At 42.8% G+C, this 22924-nt stretch overlaps 1 protein-coding gene across 1 annotated transcript in view; it reads left to right on the top strand.

Moving 5' to 3' along the window:
• LOC126282180 (UDP-glucosyltransferase 2-like) overlaps positions 1-19305 on the top strand; it is a 164207-nt gene extending 144902 nt beyond the window's left edge. Inside the window, exons 6-7 of the mRNA XM_049981709.1 lie at positions 9593-9812; positions 17608-19305. Of these exons, the coding sequence (XP_049837666.1) occupies positions 9593-9812; positions 17608-17890 (503 nt within the window). The 3' untranslated portion in view covers positions 17891-19305. The remainder of the gene's footprint in view (positions 1-9592; positions 9813-17607) is intronic.
• Positions 19306-22924: the final 3619 nt, after the last annotated feature.

The following is a 22924-nucleotide window of genomic DNA, read 5'->3' as shown; positions in this document are numbered from 1 at the left end:
TTTTCAGTATTCGCGGAGCGTCCCTCTGCCGCCCGGCAGCGGCGCCGCCATTGTCTGGTACGGGCAGCCAGCCGGTCCAGTTTTAGTTCAGGGGTACACTTCTGCACAGGATGCCGACTCTGTGGGCGTTATAAAATCTCTCCCCGACTGCTCAGCACCGAGTGCTCTTGCAGTGGTTCGTGGCAGAGAACTCTACCAAGGAAAAGTTCTTCATAATACAATGTTTTTACTGCAATGCAGCTTGTGCTCATCGTGTCTTTAAGACCTGTGATAGCTATAATTAGGCGTGTGGAACCCTTAACCATTTCATGGATAAAATTCATTTTTTACAGGTTTTTAAAATATTAAGGTGATAAGTTTCCTTTCAGTCCCATTATTATATTTTCATCACCAAAATATTTTTTAAGTTCTCCATTTTTGCACAACAGGAAGTGGGACAACACTCCCCATGAGCCAACGCAAGACACCCTTTCTGCTGACTGACTCATTTTGTAATTTTATTTTTTTAGCCATAAACAGGATTTTGCAGGGAATAAAATAACTACAAATTATTTTATTTGTGTAGAGCCAGTGTAAAAAATATTCATTACATTTCAGTTTTCGTGATACATGATCAATACTTACAAAACTTTACATTCCATGAAACTTGGAAAAACATGGTGTGGCACAGAGTGGTACACCACAAGCAGTGCAAACAACTTTTGTTCTCTTCTCTTTAGAGTTTGTGCTGCAGAATCTGCATCGCTTCCTAGTGCCACTGTCTTTCGGTACATGTTTGCTTACGTTCACGAGCCGGACGTCATCTGGCACACTAGAGACTCCTCTCTTTGCTGGGAAGAAAGTGGGCATTGATCCCCTCTTTTTCCTGGATGAATACCCATTAATCAATTGTCTTTCTAACCTTTACAAATAATGTCTGATGGGACACATGTGTCCCACTAATTTTATTTTGATTTAAGATAGTACAGTCGCTGAGAAGTACATTCCACACTGTATTTGTACTAAAAAATGATTATTAAGTTAATAATAAGATGAATTACTTACTTCAGACATCGCTGGAAAGTGAGAAATGATCAAAACTGAAGAACGACACAAATAAGTGGCGTTGCAGCGGCCATATATACACGCCAGTCAACAAAAGGAGTCACCGCTTCTCTATTGCCTTTGCAGTGGTCCCAATTTTTTTCTTAGGTTCAGTACAGTCGTCCCTAGATGGCAGCACCGTGAAGAGCTGGGTAACATATATCCCGACACTCGACCTGGCGCTCAAAACAAGTGGGACATATATGACCCATCAACCACGAAAGGTTAACATGACTTCCACGCTTTGCCTGTTGCCATGGCAACCCTAAATTCTGTAATAAAAATGATAATTGTCGGATACTGAGGGCCTTTCACTTGCAGTGCATGGCCCAGATAGGACGCCACCTTGCAACTTCTTATTCTCCTCGAATTACGCTATTTCCATCTTACTGCCAGTGACAGCATTCCGTGACGATTTATATCAACAGCCCTGTTGTTGGTCTATGAATCACATACTGAGTGAGATTTTTGGACATTAACGACATTTCTTGTAGTGGACAAGAAACTAAAATGATGCTGAAAGTTAAAAGTGGTCGAGAAGGTTTTTCTTTTTCAACATCATTAGATATTTGCACGCTATTTTGCGCAGCGAATGAATGGACACCTGAACTCAGTGTAGGTGTGAGAATACCATCAAAAGTAACATTAAATTTTGTAAAATTCAGCATTATTCTGATACACAGAGATCGTTTCGCTCAAGCGAGCGAAGAGAAAATCAGTCACTCATTGTAATGTGACTGGCGTTGGGCACTGTTTTGAGGGAGGGATAAAACCAGTATGGAAGAATGCAAGTCAACATTCTATCTGTGACAAAGTGATTGAGGACGAAGCACAGAGCAGTTAATATCCGTTTCTAACATCAGATTAAGGACAGTGTATTGTACATCTCATCCATCTGCTGCAGGAATCTAAAACTACTTCCTTAATAGCAACCTGTCAAAATATTTAGATAGACTGCATCATTTTCTTAATATCAGTGGAACCGTTGCAGCTTAAGGCGTTTTGACGTCTCAAAACCCATAGAATAACAATGATAACCTGTCCACCACATGCTGATACAATAGATACAGATGTAACTGCAATATCTCAAGTTGTGTGTGGAAAGATTTAATTGTTCAAAAATATATTATGCTGACTGCCTACTCCGTGGATGATGAGTTGCTTTTCTTAAGATTCTGCCATTGAACCTCAGCATGGCATCTAATTCTCATACAAGTTGTAGTATAGAGTATAAAAATTATGCATTAAGGTATTTAGTTGCTTGTCACTGATTCCAGTGGTTTACTACCAGTAGTGTAACGAAAATTGATGGATATCTTTGTTTCTTTATGGACACAATATGTTACATTTATTTATGTCATGTCTCGTATATCAATCATCGATTCTATGAAGTTCTTACAAGCATTTTGCAACTAGTCTTCTGCCATTGCACCCCTCGTACAGCACCGTCTGCATGCACATCATCTATACACGCACTCTACAAGCCACTGTGCAGTGCAAGGCGGAGGGTGTGTTGTAGCAGTGACATCGATTTTCATTCCTATTACACTTTTACATACTGAGCAAAGAAAAGAAGATAGTTATATATCCTTGTGCTCGTTCATGCTTTAATCCACATTATAACCGCTATGCCAGATTTACAGTAGTAACTGGTATAAGTGCAGACATTTCTGTGGGTGACTGAGGACAGTGTAGTGAACATTTCATCAGTATTTACTTGGTTTACCTATTTATGATCATAACTGTCAGGAGCAGTATGTTTTTTTTTGGGTTGGTCGGTACCTCCAGGCAATTGTAGCAAGAGTAGGACATTAATATTTATTTTCCCTTGGGCAGCAGGTCAGGTGTTGAAATGTGGATGCACGAGCACAAAACATTCAGTCTATATCGACATGTATTGTACAGTAGTGGTGTAGTTATCATTGTGCAGAAAACCTCAGATCATAAAGTTTGTAACCTGTTTATGGGACGACAGTTTGACGCAGAGGGCAAACAACTAACACGCTGGTATGCGTGCACATATCTGAATTTATAACAGTCACACCCTGAATAACTGTAGTGACAATGCAATCGTAGTTCTCTTTGAAAGTATTTTCTCTCAATAGTTTTTCGCTTCTTTAATAGCTATTCGTCTTTTTTCTTGCTTTTTTTCGTTACATATTCGCTACACATACACTCCTGGAAATTGAAATAAGAACACCGTGAATTCATTGTCCCAGGAAGGGTAAACTTTATTGACACATTCCTGGGGTCAGATACATCACATGATCACACTGACAGAACCACAGGCACATAGACACAGGCAACAGAGCATGCACAATGTCGGCACTAGTACAGTGTATATCCACCTTTCGCAGCAATGCAGGCTGCTATTCTCCCATGGAGACGATCGTAGAGATGCTGGATGTAGTCCTGTGGAACGGCTTGCCATGCCATTTCCACCTGGCGCCTCAGTTGGACCAGCGTTCGTGCTGGACGTGCAGACCGCGTGAGACGACGCTTCCTCCAGGCCCAAACATGCTCAATGGGGGACAGATCCGGAGATCTTGCTGGCCAGGGTAGTTGACTTACACCTTCTAGAGCACGTTGGGTGGCACGGGATACATGCGGACGTACATTGTCCTGTTGGAACAGCAAGTTCCCGTGCCGGTCTAGGAATGGTAGAACGATGGGTTCGATGACGGTTTGGATGTACCGTGCACTATTCAGTGTCCCCTCGACGATCACCAGAGGTGTACGGCCAGTGTAGGAGATCGCTCCCCCACACCATGATGCCGGGTGTTGGCCCTGTGTGCCTCGGTCGTATGCAGTCCTGATCGTGGCGCTCACCTGCACGGCGCCAAACACGCATACGACCATCATTGGCACCAAGGCAGAAGCGACTCTCATCGCTGAAGACGACACGTCTGATAATGGCCTCAACAGCTTCCGCCAACAGACAGTAAAATGACATTGCTATCACCGTGGTATCTGTGTGTACCCTTTAAAAGGTAATGCTCACAGCCAGAAGGGTCAGCGTGGTGCAAATGGAGCAGCAGGCAGGTAATCATGCCACGGTGATACAATCGTGCTTCCAACAGCAAACTGAACGAGTTTGTAAGGGGCCAAATTGTGGCATGGTACTTTTGGAGAGTTCCCACACAAGTTGGATGTGCTGTGTCAGTTGTGAAATAACGATAGTATCAGGCCTGGTGTGCGATAAACTACAACTCTCGTTCGCCTTTGGTGTTTCTGGTGAGCTCGGTAACCAGCGCTCACACGTGTAGAGGCAGTCCTGGACATGCATGCGGCCTAACGGTGTGCGGGACCGTAGCCCAGCTTCATGGAGACGGTTGCGAATGGTCCTCGCCGATACCCCAGGAGCAACAGTGTCCCTAATTTGCTGGGAAGTGGCGGTGTGGTCCCCTACGGCACTGCGTAGGATTCTACGGTCTTGGCGTGCATCCGTGCGTCGCTGCGGTCCGGTCCCAGGTCGACGGGCACGTGCACCTTCCGCCGACCACTGGCGACAACATCGATGTACTGTGGAGACCTCACGCCCCGCGTGTTGAGCAATTTGGCGGTACGTCCACCCGGCCTCCCGCATGCCCACTATACGCCCTCGCTCAAAGTCCGTCAACTGCACATACGGTTCACGTCCACGCCGTCGGGGCATGCTACCAGTGTTAAAGACTGCGATGGAGCTCCGTATGCCACGGCAAACTGGCTGACACTGACGGCGGCGGTGCACAAATGCTGCGCAGCTAGCGCCATTCGACGGCCAACACCGCGGTTCCTGGTGTGTCCGCTGTGCCGTGCGTGTGATCATTGCTTGTACAGCCCTCTCGCAGCGTCCGGAGCAAGTATGGTGGGTCTGACACACCGGTGTCAATGTGTTCTTTTTTCCATTTCCAGGAGTGTATATCATTGTGCACTATAAAGTGATACCAGTGGCACAGCTCCATCTATTTGTAATTTTCTTTTGACGATTGTAATTTGCCTCGCGCCAGCGTGTCAAATGCATAGTGTGTGTGTGTGTGTGTGTGTGTGTGTGTGTGTGTGTGTCTATATCTACACAGCTGGAAAAAAAATTTGTATGTCTCGTTAGACGACGTTGAGTTTGATCTAAAGACCGCATATGCCACCTGGAAGATAGTAGATCTACTGATAATGGTCTCAACAGCTTCCGCCAACAGACAGTAAAATGACATTGCTATCGCCGTGGTATCTGTGTGTACCCTTTAAAAGGTAATGCTCACAGCCAGAAGGGTCAGCGTGGTGCAAATGGAGCAGCAGGCAGGTAATCATGCCACGGTGATACAATCGTGCTTCCAACAGCAAACTGAACGAGTTTGTAAGGGGCCAAATTGTGGCATGGTACTTTTGGAGAGTTCCCACACAAGTTGGATGTGCTGTGTCAGTTGTGAAATAACGATAGTATCAGGCCTGGTGTGCGATAAACTACAACTCTCGTTCGCCTTTGGTGTTTCTGGTGAGCACGGTAACCAGCGCTCATACGTGTAGAGGCAGTCCTGGACATGCATGCAGCACATACACCCACCAGGATTGGCGTATTGTAAAGGCAGCGGAAGCAGATCATACAGCTACCACAGCACAGATGCTTGTGAGCCCAGATGTATCAACGCGAACTGCTGCGAACCAGTTATTAGAACTACAGGTATGCACAACTCTATCCTGTCTTCCACTCACAGCATTGACATGCAGGCTCGCCTGGTGCCTTCACTTGAAAGAAGGAATGGCGCACCATCACCGCCAGCTATGACATGCCTGTAGGCAAGTGACGGTCTTTCGCATGCATGATGTAGACCTGGTGAGTACTATCTCGTAGTGTGCATTTTTTTGCAAAACACAGTGGCCCCACCACAGGCCCTATGGCCTGGTGTGCGATAAACTAAAATTCTCATTCGCCTTTGGTGTTTCTGGTGAGTACGGTAACCAGCGCTCAGCACTCAGCACATGCAGAATAGTGTTAGACCTTTTCGTTTACTGTTCTTGCAACAGGAAGGTTACGTGTTGCTCCAGCAGGATAAGGCTCACCGACACTCTGCCCATGAAACTCAACTCTTCGAGAAGTGCAGCAGTATCCTTGACCACCATGATCCCCAGTCTTGCATCCAGTCGAGCAGGTGTGGGATATGACGGGACAAGAAATGACTCGTGCAACGTGCCAACCGTAACTCTTACAGTGCTATGTGGAGAGAGGTTGAGCAGGCATGGCATAACATGACCCAGGACAGTATTCGCCATGTGTTCGATTGACCAGAGACAGCGATTGCATTGCCGCCCGTGGGAGCTGCCCCAGATACTAGTACGGGTGTTTCAGTGTGGAGCGATACGTGCTACCACAGAAGCACTCTGTAAATGTGAACATTTCATGTAATACATATGCACTGTTTCTGCAGTAAATCTTGAGTGACTTTGAAACCTCTAAAAGGGCATACTCATATCGTTGCCAGCAGATTGTGTGTGTCTAAGTCATGTGGAAGAGCAAACACGTAGAATATGTATTGTACTACTAATACTGTCTTTCCTTACCTAGTGTATTGCTGTACAATATCGGATCCTCCTCAGATAGGTTTCTTAGAGAAGGACACAGCCCTACCCTTACCTGGTTGTTAGTTACAGTCGGGTTGTCACCATGAAACAACACTTTGTGTAATTGTCATTGCCAATGTCGCAGAACGTTTTTAGTACAGTCAAGATAAAAGAAAAGTTTATTGTACATTAGATGTTTGTAACTAGAACTGTAGGAGGTGGAATGTGACCCTGTTTATATGGTGCCAACAGGCAGTGCAGAGGCCATGTGTACTTATGGAATGGATGATGGGTATATACTGTCTGTTATAAATAAAGGGCATTCCTGTACCATTTCTATCCAGTAGTAGTCAATGCTGTAACCGTAGAAGTGGGGTAAATTCCTTGTAATACTTTTAGTGACGTCTTGTGTGTGTGTTTTTATAACATAACATATTTTCCTGCAGAAACGCTCCTACACGGATTTTACCACAGTTATTTACAAGTTTACTGTAATCTTTAAGTGCCTCACTCCTCTAAAGCATCTTGTTAGTGACATCATTATTTTATCGCACTACAAAGTCATTTTTAAGTAGGTAGTGAAAGTTAGCTGCACAGATGGGTTGGAATAATTCCACTACCTTTCCACTGTAAAGAATAATTTATCGTTAACACTCTAATAATACAGGCATATGGTCTTTACAGTCAAATGTAGACTTGCTATGTAAGAAGAGTGCATTTGTTGCAATGTTCTAATTGTTTACATTGGTGTATTATTTAAAATATCAGCCTGTGCTAATTGTTTAGCATAGGACGTTGGTGCATTTGTTTAAAACATCATGCTATGGAATTTTGTTAACATTTGAAGTCTGGTATTTATGTGCATCTTCGGGTTAAGGCCTTGAAAGTGGGTATTGGGAATGCTGGGAGGCGAATCAACCAAAAAATTTAACAAATTATTTTAAAATTGTAAATAGCCGTGCGTTATGAATTGGAATGCATACGGAAAATGCCATGGTGTCACTACACTATAGTAATTCAGCCAATGGGAAGAGGGTGAGTTTGATTTGGTACCAGAATCCACACAGTGATCTTCCTTTTGCTCCATTTTTAGTAGTACAGTTGGCTGACAGTGTAAGGGTTGAAGGGTGGAGGTTATTTTCGCACGTGATGAGCATAAAGTTATGTAGGGCCCTTGAATTTACCATGGACAGTTGAACTAGAAATGTGGCACTGTTTCGAATTACATAGTTACCTTGAGATTAAAGTATTGCTCACCAATGCTGTCTCATATCTTCAATAGTCATGTCAGAATTCAGTAATAGTAATTGCAGGAGAATAATGGCGTGCAAGTCACTTGCGACCCATGGCCAAATATTTTCAGTGGATGAGAGATCTCGAGAAATTCATGTCCAAGCTAATAGTCGAACACCCTCTCTATCTTGACAGCTTAGGACATCATGGGAATGGAATCCTGTGCGGTTGAAAGGAGCAAGTGTCAAGAACAGCTTTTTTGAACATAGCGTGTCATTCAGAATGGACACGTTTTCAACACTGATAGGTGAACAAATTACTTCGATGAAAGAAAGAAGACTGGGAGAAACGCCGCAAGCACATAAATGAAATTTGAAGAGCAGGATATTTGAAGTTAATATATACTGGAACAAGTGCTGGAAACGATCACAAATGTGGGAAGTGGTATATACTCAAATAGTGACTCACTGATGGGAACAAATATAATTCTGCAAGGGAAGACGAAAGTGAATTAGTTAACACTACCAGGGAAAGTGAAACGGACACAGCTACGTAAAATGAGGAAAAGCGGGTTGGAGCATTTTCTTAGTATTGTATTTGGAAATAGTGACAACGAAAGATCCATAGTATAATGCCAAACGATGAACTGTATTATTTTCAATGTGCTATTGTGTCTTTGATTATTCTAATGATCTGTAAACCGTTCTACTGTTTACGGCCAAATTGTATGTTCAGAGTGGCCGAGCGGTTCTAGGCGCTTCAGTCTGGAACCGCGGGACCACTACGGTCGCAGGTTCAAATCCTGCCTCGGGCATGGATGTGTGATATGTACTTAGGTTAGATAGGTTTAAGTAGTTCTAAGTTCTAGGGGACTGATGACGTCAGAAGTTAAGTCCCATAGTACTCAGAACCTTTTATTTTGGTACGTTCAAGTGATTCAAATGCCTGTGAGCACTATGGGACTTACCCCTGAGGTCATCAGTCCCCTAGAACTTAGAGCTACTTAAACTTACCTAACCTAAGGACTTCACACCCACCCATGCCCGAGGCAGGATTCGAACCCGCAACCGTTGCGGTCGCTCGGTTCCAGACTGAAGCGCCTAGAACCACTCGGCCACTCCGGCCAGCAAATTGTATGTTTCACGTGGCTACCCACGTAAAATAAACACGCTTACAATTTCGTACGTACGGTTGTGGCGTCTCTAGCCCCCTTGCTCGCCTGCTACACTGGAACCCATTTTCCCCTCCCTCGTATTTCCCCTTCTGCTCACAGGAGCATCGTGCACGTGCACGAAGAGTGGCAGTATAGCACACAGGTTAAAAAATACAAATTGCACAGGTTTCGACGAAACAACGCTGAGGAGCCAAAAGAGTCAGTAGCTAGTAGTAAAGGGCGGTCATTGTTCACTGACAGGTATGGAAGTTTCCTCGGACGCAGCACGAGCAACAGTCACGGCCGTGCTCTCCGGGCAGAAACCTCCCAGTCACCAGGCGAGGGCTGCCCAGCCTGTGCTCTCTGAATATTTTCAGTCCTCAGCTGGTTGTCGTGGCTCCGACATCCAGCTGTTCTGCTACTCCCAACAAGATTGCCTCACGGTTGCTTTTGTCAGCAGATTCTTCGATGTTCTGAGTGCCATCCTGCTGCAGCGAGCAGCCACCTCAGGCGCCGCGTGGGGAGGGACGCGCTCTGTGCCACGAAATCACGACAGGTGCCCTAAGTTGACGTGCACTGCTGTTTCAGCGCACCGCAACGTGAAGCTGTTCATCATGCAGGGCGGCCTGCAGAGCCTGAACGAGGCGGCGCTGCGAGCCATCCCGCTGCTCGGCATCCCCTTCTTCTCGGACCAGGAGCACAACTGCGGCAAGATCGTGTCCGCCGGCATCGGTGTGCGCCTGCGCCACCGACACATCACCAAGGAGGCCGTGCTGCGCGCCGTGCGCGCCGTCCTGGAGGACCGCACGTGAGCTCCTCGCCCTCTCTCTCTCTCCATTCCCCTCCGCACCGCACACACGTATCTGTATCGACCTCATACTATCTGCATACTCTCGCGTCCGTCGGCCGTCGTTATTTAATACATCATTTATTGGTAATGTTGGTTGTTGCCGACTTACGTGTTGGGCCTTAATCAAAACGATACTTTCTTCAATTTTGATTTAAAATTAAATGCTTTTCTGAAGTTCTCTTTTTTTTAATAATATTAAACTTGAGTGGAAATTATTTTTTATGTTAATGAACGTTAGACTCACTGAATCTTAAAGCATGAACGTATAAATTGAACAATGGAATAAATTTTTCGTATTAATTTCCTCGGCCAGTCAGTTCACTTTAAAGCAAAAAAATCTTTTGTTATTAATTACAATTGCGGCTCACACACGCGCAAGAGTTTTTTTTCTTACCTCCTTTAATCATTGCATTTTAGTCGGAGTCCTGGCTCTGGCTGTTGTACTAAAAGTAAGAATCTTAAAGCTACGTATTTTCTGCAACGTCGGGCGGCTGTGGAGAAAAATGTATATTATGTTAATAGCGGGCGAGTTTTTCGTTTCCGCCAATTTTATAAGTTAATATTGCTACGTAATGGTGTCGTTGGCTGCAGCGGCCGCTGCGATTGTTGCACTCTAAATTACTCGAATGCAGGTTAATTCAAGAAAGGCGGACATCAAATCGGGATCACCTCTTACAAATTACAAGTGAACAACAATATTAAATCAATATATTATCTGCTTAATTAGTACAAATATGCTTACATTTGCCAGCGCTCGCAAGATGCCCGTCTACCCGCAAACAAGACAAGAGAAAAAGTGAAGACGACTAAAAAATTAACAAAAGAGCGTATCTTGTCGTCTCTTTAGATCATTTTGTCATATTTCTGTGCCCTCGAAACTTACAAAGAGAAATTATTATAATACGGATACATGAGAAAAATGTACATTATTCAATTTTTAGATGTGTCTTCTTTATAAATACTGTTTTTAAGTCTTTTCGTATTATTTCACTGGGGACGCTATAATACGTACTCAGTTCTCGATAGCCTGGTCAATACTTCCCATTCTTTTTCCACATTTCGACATTTTCTCTGAGATGCTCTTCCTCTGCCAAGCCAAGTAGACAGAGCTTCGTGTAAACTGCAGTACAGTCGATTCTCGATAGTTTCAGTTTCAAGTGTCCTCAGAAAATCTTACATAACTTGGCAGCCTGAAGTCACGAAAGCTTCACTGAGTAAATGTAATCAGCTAAAAGCCGCATTAAGAGTATCCTGTACAAACAAAAAACAAAACATACTACTGTAATTTCAATAGCATTTCTATTTCTTTACAAAGCGAACCAGAAAGTGACAGCCAGAACGCAACCTGTTTTTCAGTTTTTTATTAATTTTTATTTTTAAATACCGGGTGATCAGAAAGCCAGTATAAATTTGAAAACTTAATAAACCACGGAATAACGTAGATAGAGAGAGGTAAAAATTGACACACATGCTTGAAATGACATTATTAGAATAAAAAAAAAAATGTTGCTAGACGCGTGAAAGATCTCTTGCGCGCGTCGTTTGGTGATGATCGTGTACTCAGCCGCCACTTTCGTCATGCTTGGCCTTCCAGGTCCCCAGATTATTGGCTTTGGGGTTACCTGAAGTGGCGAGTGTATCGTGATCAACCGACATCTCTAGTGATGCTGAAAGACAACATCCGACGCCAATGCCTCACCATAACTCCGGACATGCTGTACACAACATTATTCCTCGACTTGGGGAATGATGGTGGACAAATTGAGCATTTCATATCATCTTTGCTTTGTCTTACTTTGTTATTGCTATTCTGATCAGATGAAGCGCCATCTGTCGGACATTTTCTGAACTTTTGTATTTTTTCGGTTCTAATAAAACCCCATGTCATTCCAAGCATGTGTGTCAATTTGTACCTCTCTATCTACATTATTCCGTGATTTATTCAGTTTTCAAATTTATACTGACTTTTTAATCCCCCGCTATTTCGAACAGAAAATACATACAAATTTCACGAAATACGTAACGGAACTTCACCGTTATTTTCCAAAGAAAGTACGAGGGTCGGTCAAAAAGTAATGCCTCCCATTTTTTTCTACTTAAAAAAATTAAGTTAAGTGAAAAATTTGAATTTGGCGCCATTCCTCAAACCTTCTTCTGCAATCCACTGCAGTAGTAACTTTCTGTGTCAACAGGTGGCAGCACAGCAGAAGTTTGTAAGATGGCCGACATCGATGTTCGTTTGAGACAGCGTTGTGTGATTGAATTCTTGAATGCAGAAGGTGAAACGCCCATACGCATTCATGAAAGACTGAAGAAGGTGTATGGTGTTGTGACAGTGGATGTCAGCACTGTTAGACGATGGGTTCGTCGTTGTAAGGAAGCTGAAGGGCAAACACCGTTGACTGACGAAAAGCGGAGCGGCAGGCCGGTGAGTGCAGTGACTCCACACAACATTCAGCAAGTTGATGACATCATTCGTGGTGACCGTCGGGTGACTGCAGATGAAGTGTGTCGCATTATTTCTCTTAGTAAAGGCACTGTGATCACGATTATTAAACAATTGGGGTACTCAAAAGTTTGTGCACGGTGGGTTCCAAGAATGTTAACCGATCAGAATAAAGAGGCAAGGAAAACAATAGCCTCCCAACACTTGTAGCGCTTCCGTTTGGAGGGAGATGAGTTTCTGAAAAAAATTGTGACCGGGGACGAAACATGGGTGCATTTTTTTGAACCCGAATCAAAGAGGCATGGAGTGGCGTCACACAAGCTCGCCGAGGAAGAAAAAATTCAAAACTGTGCGATCGGCAGGGAAAGTTATGGCAACAGTTTTCTGGGATACAGAGGGTGTGATTCTGGTTGATTTTTTGGAGCAGGGATGCACAATAAATTCTGTTCAGTACGTCACAACCCTCAAAAAACTTAAAGCACGTCTTCAGCGAGTTCGCCCAACAAAATCAATGGCAGATGTTCTTCTTTTGCATGACAATGCAAGACCACACACCAGTCGTCACACCTCTGACGAGATTGTCAAAATTGGATGGGAAGTTTTGCCTCATCCCCCATACAGCCTTGACCTGTCACCATCAGACTTCCATCTGTTCGGGCCACTAAAAGAAGCTCATCGTGGGATTCATTTTGAAGATGAGGAGGCCGTCAAAACATCCGTGCGTCAATGGCTTAGGAAGCAGAGCTGTGATTTTTACCGTGCTGGGATACATGCCCTTGTTCAAAGATGGACCAAAACTGTAGAGATGGGCGGAGATTACATTGAAAAATGACAAAATGATCATCAATGTTGTGGTTTTCAACCTATGTAATTGCATTTAAATTTCCTGACAATTAAACGTAGAAAAAAAAAGGAGGCATTACTTTTTGACTGACACTCGTATCTCCTTCACTGACCTTCAATGTGTTTGGTAGATCGAATTTTGCGTTGTGTCCAGAGCCAAAAGTACGTCATTATCTACTTCTGTTCTAAGGATGTGCGTGCTCCTGTAAGCACAAAAAATGGCCAGCGGAAATCGCAGCCGGAGTTTGCGGTACACCGCTGACGTGAATGAAATGCAGCATGCCATATTTTTGTGTTTGCCTTTTGAGCATGCACAAGACACAATATTACATCAAAAATTACAGGAACATGAACATGTCAGTATTCCAGATTCCGAGAAGGCACAAAATCTTTTCTCGAAATACGAAATGATGCTTTTGTCTATGCTAAAAGTGCGTTTTAACCGAAAAGATTTTCGCTTACAACTTTCCATTTCGTCATTTCCAGACCAGCATCCCTTCCCTCAAACTGATACATTTACTCTTCTCCATCAACACCGAAAATTTGCAACATCATCACGGAATCACCCTGCCTACGTTCGAACACGGTCACTGTACCTCAGTAAACAGCGTGCTGGCTTTATAAGTGAATGTGACTCCACTTATGTGCATCTAATTTCCCACAGAAGATGCGACGGAGGTTATCTACATCTACATGACTACTCTACAGTTCTCACTCAAATGTCTGGCAGAGGGTTATTCGAAGCAGCTTCGGACTCTTTCTCCGCCTTTTCACTCTCTAACAGCGCATGAAAAAAAAAGAACCTTTAAATCTTTCTGAATGACCTCTGATTTCAGAGGAGAAAGCTGGTGTGTGAAATTTCGTGAAAAGATCTCGCCGCAACTAACACACCTTTGTTTAATGATTGCCATGCAAATTCTCTTACGATATCCGTGACACTTCCTCCCAAATTCTGCAATGCTACGGAACGAGTTACCCTTCTTGAACTTTTTCGACACCCTTCGTCGACCGTATCTGGTAAAGTACCCATACAGCACAGCAACACACTAGCAAAGGACCCACAACAATGATGAAGTACACTTGTGGCATCATCTCAGTGTTCTGTCAGTAGAACGTAGTCATTGGATTGCCCTCCCACAATAGTAGCTATGTGATCTCCAACTTAACTTGTTCATAATAGTAATTTCTAGGCATTTAGTCAAACTGACAGCCTTTAAATTTGTGTGATTTATCGTGTAATCTAAATTTGACGGATCTCTTTGTGTACTAATATAGATGACGTCACGCTTCTTGAGAGAAAATTACCACTTTTCAAACCATTTACGCATCATCTCTAAGAACGTTTACAATTGGTTTTAATCTTCTGATGACTTTACTATGCGATAAATGGCAGCAGCATCTGGAAACAATTTCAGTTGAGTATTTAGATTATCTCCTATATCGTTTATGTAGATTAAGATCTGTAACACTTCCTTGTGGAATGCCGGACATCATTTATGTTTTATTCGATGACTGTCCATCAATTACTACGTACTGTGACGTTTCTGAGAGGAAATCATGGATCCTGTCGCAAAACTGAAGCAGTATTCCATAGGCACATAGTTTGATTAGAGGTCTCTCGTGAGGAACGGTGTCAAAATCCCTCTGGAAATTTAGAAGTACGGAATCAATTTGCTGTCGATACCACTCATTACTTCGTGTGAATAAAGTGCTAGTTGTGTTTCTCAAGAATGAATATGTTTTGAATCCGTGCTGACTGTGTGTCAACGTCTGGCGGAGAATGACCTTCGTGGAGTAGAAAAATTAAATTTGCTACCTCCACTCGACATAATACGTTAGAATTATTCACACAGTTTCACTAATATTACGCCTGTCGCGGCCAGTTATGTCAAGAAAGGCCAAATATTTATACCATATCGCTTTTCAATTATTCATTATTGAGCGAAAAAGGAGTGCCACAAATAGTTGAAAGTGGAAAGACGTACCGACATGTTCAAATTACTGAACGTTAGGTTGCCGCCAACTGGGATTTTTAGTGTTTGTGCTCGGTCTGTCATGATGATCACTTCGATTTATGGAGTGTGGGAGTGTGTGAAAACACTTAGGATTTAAGTTTTATTGACTTTTTTTCGAAGGGACAAATGTAGTTCCATTTATCGAGAAATTTAATTTATCGAGGTACGAATAAGCAATAGATTGCTGTATAGATGTGGATAAATATGACATAAATGAATTCCTTAAAATATGTGGATGCCTGGACGTGGTATCGTTTCTGTATTATCAAGTTAGAAACAAGACAGAGCAAAAAATTCGCACAGAATGAATGATTTTGTTTTGTATATATACTGTAGCTGGAGCACTAACTCTCTGTTCCAAATGAACTATTCAGATTTCGTATCAACTGATGTTTCGTCCACGAAATCATCGTGTGGCATTTCATGTTGAACTCATGCACTGACAACTGTTTTGACAACTGTTGGCTTATCTCAGGATTTAAAGACGAACTCCATTACTAGTCGCTGAAACACTAAGAATCTTTGGTCCTATTCCTCCAAGTGCCGCATGAAAGTAAAATATAAATAACACATGTTGCCAGTCAGTTTTACAAGAATGAGCACTAATGCATCCTAGTAAACACACTGCCTGGAGAAAGAAGTAATCAGTGGTTGAGAGGGTATGTGATTTTTTTTCAGTGAATACAAACTCGAATGAAATTAACAAACAACTTTACTGAGTAGGTCCGCTTATCAGTACGACGTTGCACATTTCTGTCCTAGATGCCTGCCCAAACGTGGTAGGGAAGGACGTGATAAAGCCACTGTATCTGTTTCTGAGATTAGATGACCCGGAAGTGTTGGAACTGATCCTCAATATCCTGCATATTGGCACTGCAACGAAAGTCCGAGCCAGTTCTACTGATGTTCGATCAGGCAAACATTCAGGGTGTTGCTGACTGCGTGAATACCTTGAGATCACAGAGTCAGTTTATAGTGTGATGTGCCATATGAGGTTGAGCATTGCGATCTTGAAAAGTGGCACCATTCAATGGTCGCATGAGAGGAACGCGCGAGGACACGGGATGTGTGTGTTGTAGCGTAGTGCCGTCAGAGTTGCCTCGATCTCTGTCAGACGTGACCTGATGACTCCCTATAGCGTCAGACCAAACCACTGGCTCAGTGGAAGTTCTCCCCACGACGCAATCAAATGCGCCATCGACGGTCACCCAGTTTAGTGAAGAACTGAACACAGCGCAATGGCATTGATCAGCAGTCCCAGCTTCCCAATCATGCCACGACTCCAAATGCGGCCGTTTATGTTGGGTTAACAGCACGTAAGTGTGGGAAGGTAATTACTTAATCCGATTGCTGCTAGTCTCGGAGCAATGGTACGTTATGATACATTATTTCAGTGGTTTCGTAACCTGTTTTCAGGTGGCACGTGCACATGAGTTTGGTACAAAATATAGAGGCTTCACTTGTGGCGACCTTTGAGTCCTTCACAGTGACCACTCAGCATCTAACGCTGTTTGTGGCCATTATAATCCTATCTGTCATGGTAACTGTGGTGTGCGTACTGTAAGACCTTCGGTACACACATCATCAGATTACTTGACTTGTCGCTCTAACGAAGTAGGCGAGTGTCAGCAATATGTCTCGTGGTCTTATCGTGGCGTGTTTATCTTCTGCCGTTAGCTCAGACGATAGAAACGCCACTTGCACGCTTAGAGTAGCAGATTGACGGTGACCAACTTTAAACGGAACTTGATTAGTTTTCACACACATTTATTAAAATAATAAAAAGCGTAGACATTACGTAACTTGATTCTTGATGCTGTTTACAATTGAAAATCTGAAGTTCCCTTGGTCTTGTTACGTTAATCTTATTTTCACATATTTCTGATACTTGACAAAGTGTCTACACATTTCTCTTCATGGCTATGTACAGGAATTTGATAATCTTATTAGGCGCAGACTGAAACATGACTATAGACAGGTACAGACAAATGCAGACTGGTACAGACTGTTGCAGAGAAATGCAGACTGACTCATCGGAGGACTGTACACTCGTTATAATACCTCACGCGTTCAGGTATCACTGCGCGAGTGTGATCCACGAGGAGAAAAGGTTCTATTCTAGCAGCAATCTCATTGGCTGCATTACATATTATTACGTAGATCGGTGGAAGCAGAATTTGGTCCGTCTCTAAGGCAGCGCCATCTCATAGTGAGGAGACGGACGAGCGCCGAGCCTGCGCTGTTGTGCTTAGCGAGGCGCGCTCTAGCGGGAAAGTTGTGTACGCGCTGACTGCGCAGAACTGTGTACCAGAAACAACATTAAACACGAACAGCACTGATGAACTCAGATGTGTTAACATTTAATGAAAAGATAAAGAGATGTGATAATGTAGTAGCAGATGTACCGTGAGCATGTGAGATAAATTGTTGCCGGTCTTCCCTTCCGTAGGTACTCAGAGAACATGAAGCAATACTCCAAGCTGTTCCGCGAGCACTGGGAGACGTCCCTGGACAAGGCGGTGTGGTGGCTGGAGTACATGATCCGCCACAAGGGAGCGCCGCACCTGCGCAGCGCCGCCCTGGACCTCCACTGGTGGCAGCTCCTGCTGCTCGACGTCATCGCCTTCGTGCTACTCGTGGCCATAGTTGCAATCACTGTCGTGTGCTTTGTCCTGCGGTGGACAGTTGCCCTTATATTCAGGTCAAAACAAGATAAAGTGAAGACGCAATGAGGAAAAGATGCGGACTCGGTTCTAGGTCACGGTGTGTCGGTGTGATATCTGTAACACAACGTCTTTGTGTTTCGAAACTCTTGGCCCTAGTTTACACTATTGTGAGTGTTACTGTTTACCGAACTGGTCATGTTTAATTCACATTTCCACATCATCTGAATCAATGCATTTGCGAGTTACTATTCATTTTATGGTAATGATTCATATTGAAATTTATCGTATTCATATTGTTGACAAAGAAAGGTACCAGACATCAATTTCTTTAGGTAAATGTTTGGATTGTTTTGGCAGACCGTAGTGGGTGCCTCCTTCATTGCACAAATATCCTCCATCAGAGATTGGCAAGAGATGTTTTGTGATCCACAGTTTGTAAATATTCATCTCTAGACGTGAATTATCTCTCTCAGAGACAGCAAGAGTCCTGTTATATAAGACTCTTTGCCCTGAGTGTAAGTTTCTTATTTTCATCCCGCAAAAGTAATTTCCAATGTGGCCAAGAAGTTTGGCTGTTCAGCTTTAGCCAGTTGTAACTTCCGCACATGATGAACTGTGCATCTCAGTGGTTCATATATGTACCCTATCGTGATTACATAGACATGGTTATGATTAGATTTTAAATATGCAAAGGATGCTGTGTTCTCTAGGCTCACGTCAATTTTAACATCACAAAGATTTTACAGTTGACACACACACATCATTGATATAATGCATACAATATTTAAGTAACTTTACATGTCAACTGCAATATGTGCAGGATGTTCCTATGTTACTGACATCAATGTGCATACATTCATGTTTGTCCTCTGTATCAAATGTCACTGGAGTATATGCTTGAATGTTGGTCTTGCAATTAAATATTTTTATATGCAGCTTATAGTGTACAGCAAGATGTCTTTTCACTTGTAAGAGACTTCACTGCACACCAGTTTCAAAATAATAGTATTTCTTGCGTTCTGTACACTGGTATTGCAGGTGGCTGATGTGTCAGATATTACTTGAATTATAACTCTGTAAGAAGTGGTACTACGTGGTATGCTCCATTGCTAGTTCTTGCATTTGTTTGTCTGTTCATTTCAGTTTCACTTCTAGGCTACCTTCGTGAGTGTAAAATTGTCGTCCTGAGATGTATCTGTTTATTGCAGTATGCTTTGATTTGTTTGTATTTACATGCTATCCTTTAGATTTGAATCTACTTCATGGCAAAGATGTCATTATTTGTAAATTAAAAGATCAAAATATTTGTAGTGTGTAATGAGTTCCTACTGCCTAGTCAAAAACAGTCATTGAAGGGTGCGGCAGTATTGTCATTTGTAGGTTTAAAATGCTCTTAACAATGTAACACTTTTAAGCTGTGATATCTTTTTCATAATAAGTACTGTAAATTAGCAAATGTGGAATAAATTTCATGATTATTATTTTTTATTTTGATTTCTAATGATTCCATATACAGGGTGAACTTTAATCGAATCAACTGTCTGCTCTGACGGATTTCTGACTGGAAATGGAGGATGCCCACTTGAGCGAATCTATTTTCTGTCAATGTTTTAGAAGATTCTTAATTTAAAAGACATTTAATTTTTGTCGGAAATCATTTGTCAGCTCATACATATGGTAGTGAAACAGACGTGAAGTATTGGCCATAGTATAAAAGCAGGTGTGGTGTAATGTGTAGTTTTTTTTTTTTTTTTTTTTAATCAGAGTAGCAGTAATAGGAGTGCGGCTCAGTCAGGAGAGGTCAGTGGGTTCAAATATGGACTAGGATTTGGACCACCAAATCCATCAGCGACATTTCGATCCTTCTACAACTGTCAAATTCAACTACTGAAGTGATTGTAAAGTGAAAATGTGAAGGAACAGCTGGGGCTGAATAGACACACTAGGGAGGCCTCACGTACTGGCACACACAGACTGACCTGCGTTGCGAAGGCTGGTTGTAAACGTCGTACAAAATCAGTGAACAGAAGCACCTGTGTGTTCCAGAAACGTTACCACCAGAGCAGTTAACGTAATGACCGTGCACAGGGACTTAAAAGGAATGGGATACGATGATCGAGCAGAGCATCATAAGCCACAGAGTTCTGTAGTCAGTGTTAACTGGCGCTTGAGGCGGAGTAAAGAGCGGCACAACTGGGTCACTGGAAACGAGTGGTTTGGAGTGATGACTCGTACTATATCTGCATTTCCCACATACTGCCAGTTGCAATAGCCATCCGTATATTGAGAAAAAGTATTTGTTTCAGCCTTCAGTCGCACTTTTTCTTTACTTTGCGTACTAGCTACCAATTTCGGTGCATAGTACTGTCCTCAGACATCACCTGGCACGCAGTCGTAATAACACTTGCTTCCCAAATCCCAAGTAGGTGTCAGCTGTTACTCTAGTTACAGTAACGATTTCCATTCAGGTAAATTTGATTTGTAAATTTGTCAGTAATCAGCAAGTTTTAATTACATTTATGATAGATGTCGACAGGAAGTGCAAAATGGCTAAGCAGGGATGGATAGAGAACAGATATAAGGATGTAGAGGCTTATCTCACTAGGGGTAAGATAGATACTGCCTACAGGAAAATTAAAAAGACCTTTGGAGAGAAGAGAACCACTTGCATGAATATCAAGAGCGCAGATGGACACCCAGTTCTAAGCAAAGAAGGGAAAGCAGAATGGTGGAAGGACTATATAGAGGCGATGTTCTTGAGGACAATATTATGGAAATGGAGGAGGAGGTAGATGAAGATGAATTGGGAGATATGACACTGCGTGAAGAGTTTGACAGAGCACTGAAAGACTTCAGTCGAAACAAGGCCCTGGGAGTAGACAACATTCCATTAGAACTACTGACAGCCTTGGGAGAGCCAGTCCTGACAGAACTCTACCATCTGGTGAGCAAGATGTATGAGACAGGCGAAATTCCCTCAGACCTCAAGAAGAATATAATAATTCCAACCCCAAAAAAGCAGGTGTTGACAGATGTGAAAATTACCCAACTATCAGTTTAATAAGTCACAGCTGCAAAATACTAACGCGATTTCTGTACAGACGATTGGAAAAACTGGTAGAAGCCGACCTCAGGGAAGATCAGTTTGGATTCTGTAGAAATGTTGGAACACGTGAGGCAATACTGACCCTAGGACTTATCTCAGAAGAAAGATTGAGGAAAGGCAAAACTACATTTCTAGCATTTGTAAACTTAGAGAAAACTTTTGACAATGTTGACTGGAATTCTCTTTCAAATTGTGAAAGTGGCAGGAGTAAAATACAGGGAGCGAAAGGCTATTTACAATTTGTGCAGAAAGCAGATGGCAGTTATAAGAGTCGAGGGACATGAAAGGGAAGCAGTGGTTGGGAAGAGAGTAAGACATGGTTGTAGACTCTCCCCGATGCTATTCAATCTGTATATTGGGCAAGCAGTAAAGGAAACAAAAGAAAAATTCGCAGTAGGTATTAAAATCCATGGTGAAGGAATAAAAACTTTGAGGTTCGCCGATGACACTGTAAAACTGTCAGAGACAGCAAAGGAGTTGAAAGAGCAGTTGAACGGAATGGACAGTATCTTGAAAGAAGGGTATAAGATGAACATCAACAAAAGCAAAACGAGGATAATGGAAACATCGAATTAAATCGGGTGATGCTGAGGGAATCAGATTAAGAAATGAGACACTTAAAATAGTAAAGGAGTTTTGCTCTTTCGGGAGCAAAATAACTGATGATGGTCGAAGTAGAGAGGATATAAAATGTAGACTGGCAATGGCAAGGAAAGCGTTTCTGAAGAAGAGAAATTTGTTAACATCGAGTATAGATTTTAGTCTCAGGAAGTCGTTTCTGAAACTGTTTGTATGGTGTGTAGCCATGGATGGAAGTGAAAAATGGACGATAAATAGTTTAGACAAGAAGAGAATAGAAGCTTTCGAAATGTGGTGCTACAGATGAATGCTGAAGATTAGATGGGTAGATCACATAACTAATGAGGAGGTATTGAATAGAACTGGGGAGGAGTTTGTCGAACAACGTGACTAGAGGAAAGGATCGATTGGTAGGACATGTTCTGAGGCATCAAGGGATCACCAATTTGGAACTGGAGGGCAGCGTGGAGGGTAATGGGATAACCGACTGTTTTCAACTGCCGACTGTAAAAAAAAAAAAAAAAAAAAAAAAAAAAAAAAAAAAAAAAAAAAAAAAAAAAACCCTCAACGAAAAAACAACCAAATGAAACAATACTTGCTCCTCTCCCTGTAGCAACGTCACACTCCATGTTTGAATGATTTCACTTAATGTGAGATAACCGACTGACACAAGCGTCTGTCGGTTACGTCAGTTGCATGAACACTTTTTTGTTCTTTTTTTTTTACACATTTCCGCCGCTGCCCGTAGCCTCCTCCAGCTGTTGCCAGTGCAAGGAAGACAGCCTGCGCGAGGAGGTGACGCTGTGGCCGTCGCGAGCGCAGAGCTGCTGCGATCTGTGGCAGTGGCGACTGGCCACCTCCTCGCACCGGCTGTCTTCCTGGCACTGACAGCAGCAGGACGCTGACACGGAGCGTGCGGGATGGGCGCGCAGTCGTCGTCCTAAATGTTTTTTTTTTAATTTAATTAATCATGTCACCCCTAAATTGATTTGTTTGTTTGTTTTTTGTTGAGTCATCTGTCTTCTTTTGGTTTGATGCAGTCTGCCACGAATTCCTCCTTCTCATGTACCACCAGTACTTGCAGCAAGCAACCTACCTACAACAGCAATTAATTATTTATTGGATGTGTTCCATGCAGTGTCTTCTTGCCTTCCTCTATAGTTCTTGCCCGCTATAGCTCCCTCTAATACCATTGGAAGTTATTCCCTGGTGTCTTAACAGATGTCATATAATCCTTTCCTCTCCTATTGTGCGTAGAACATTCCTTCCATTCAGTCCACTTATTTTTCAACATTCGTATACAACACCACATCTCTCAAATGCTTCGATTCTCTTCTGTTCAGGTTTTCTCACAGTCCATGTTTCACTACCATACAATGATGTGATCTCAGAAATTTCTTCCTCAATTTAATACT

Source organism: Schistocerca gregaria, chromosome 7, assembly GCF_023897955.1.
Source record: "Schistocerca gregaria isolate iqSchGreg1 chromosome 7, iqSchGreg1.2, whole genome shotgun sequence".
Classification (NCBI taxonomy): Eukaryota; Metazoa; Arthropoda; class Insecta; order Orthoptera; family Acrididae; genus Schistocerca; species Schistocerca gregaria.
The sequence above is the reverse complement of the archived record's forward strand: the minus strand, read 5'-3'. Positions and strand labels throughout refer to the sequence as shown.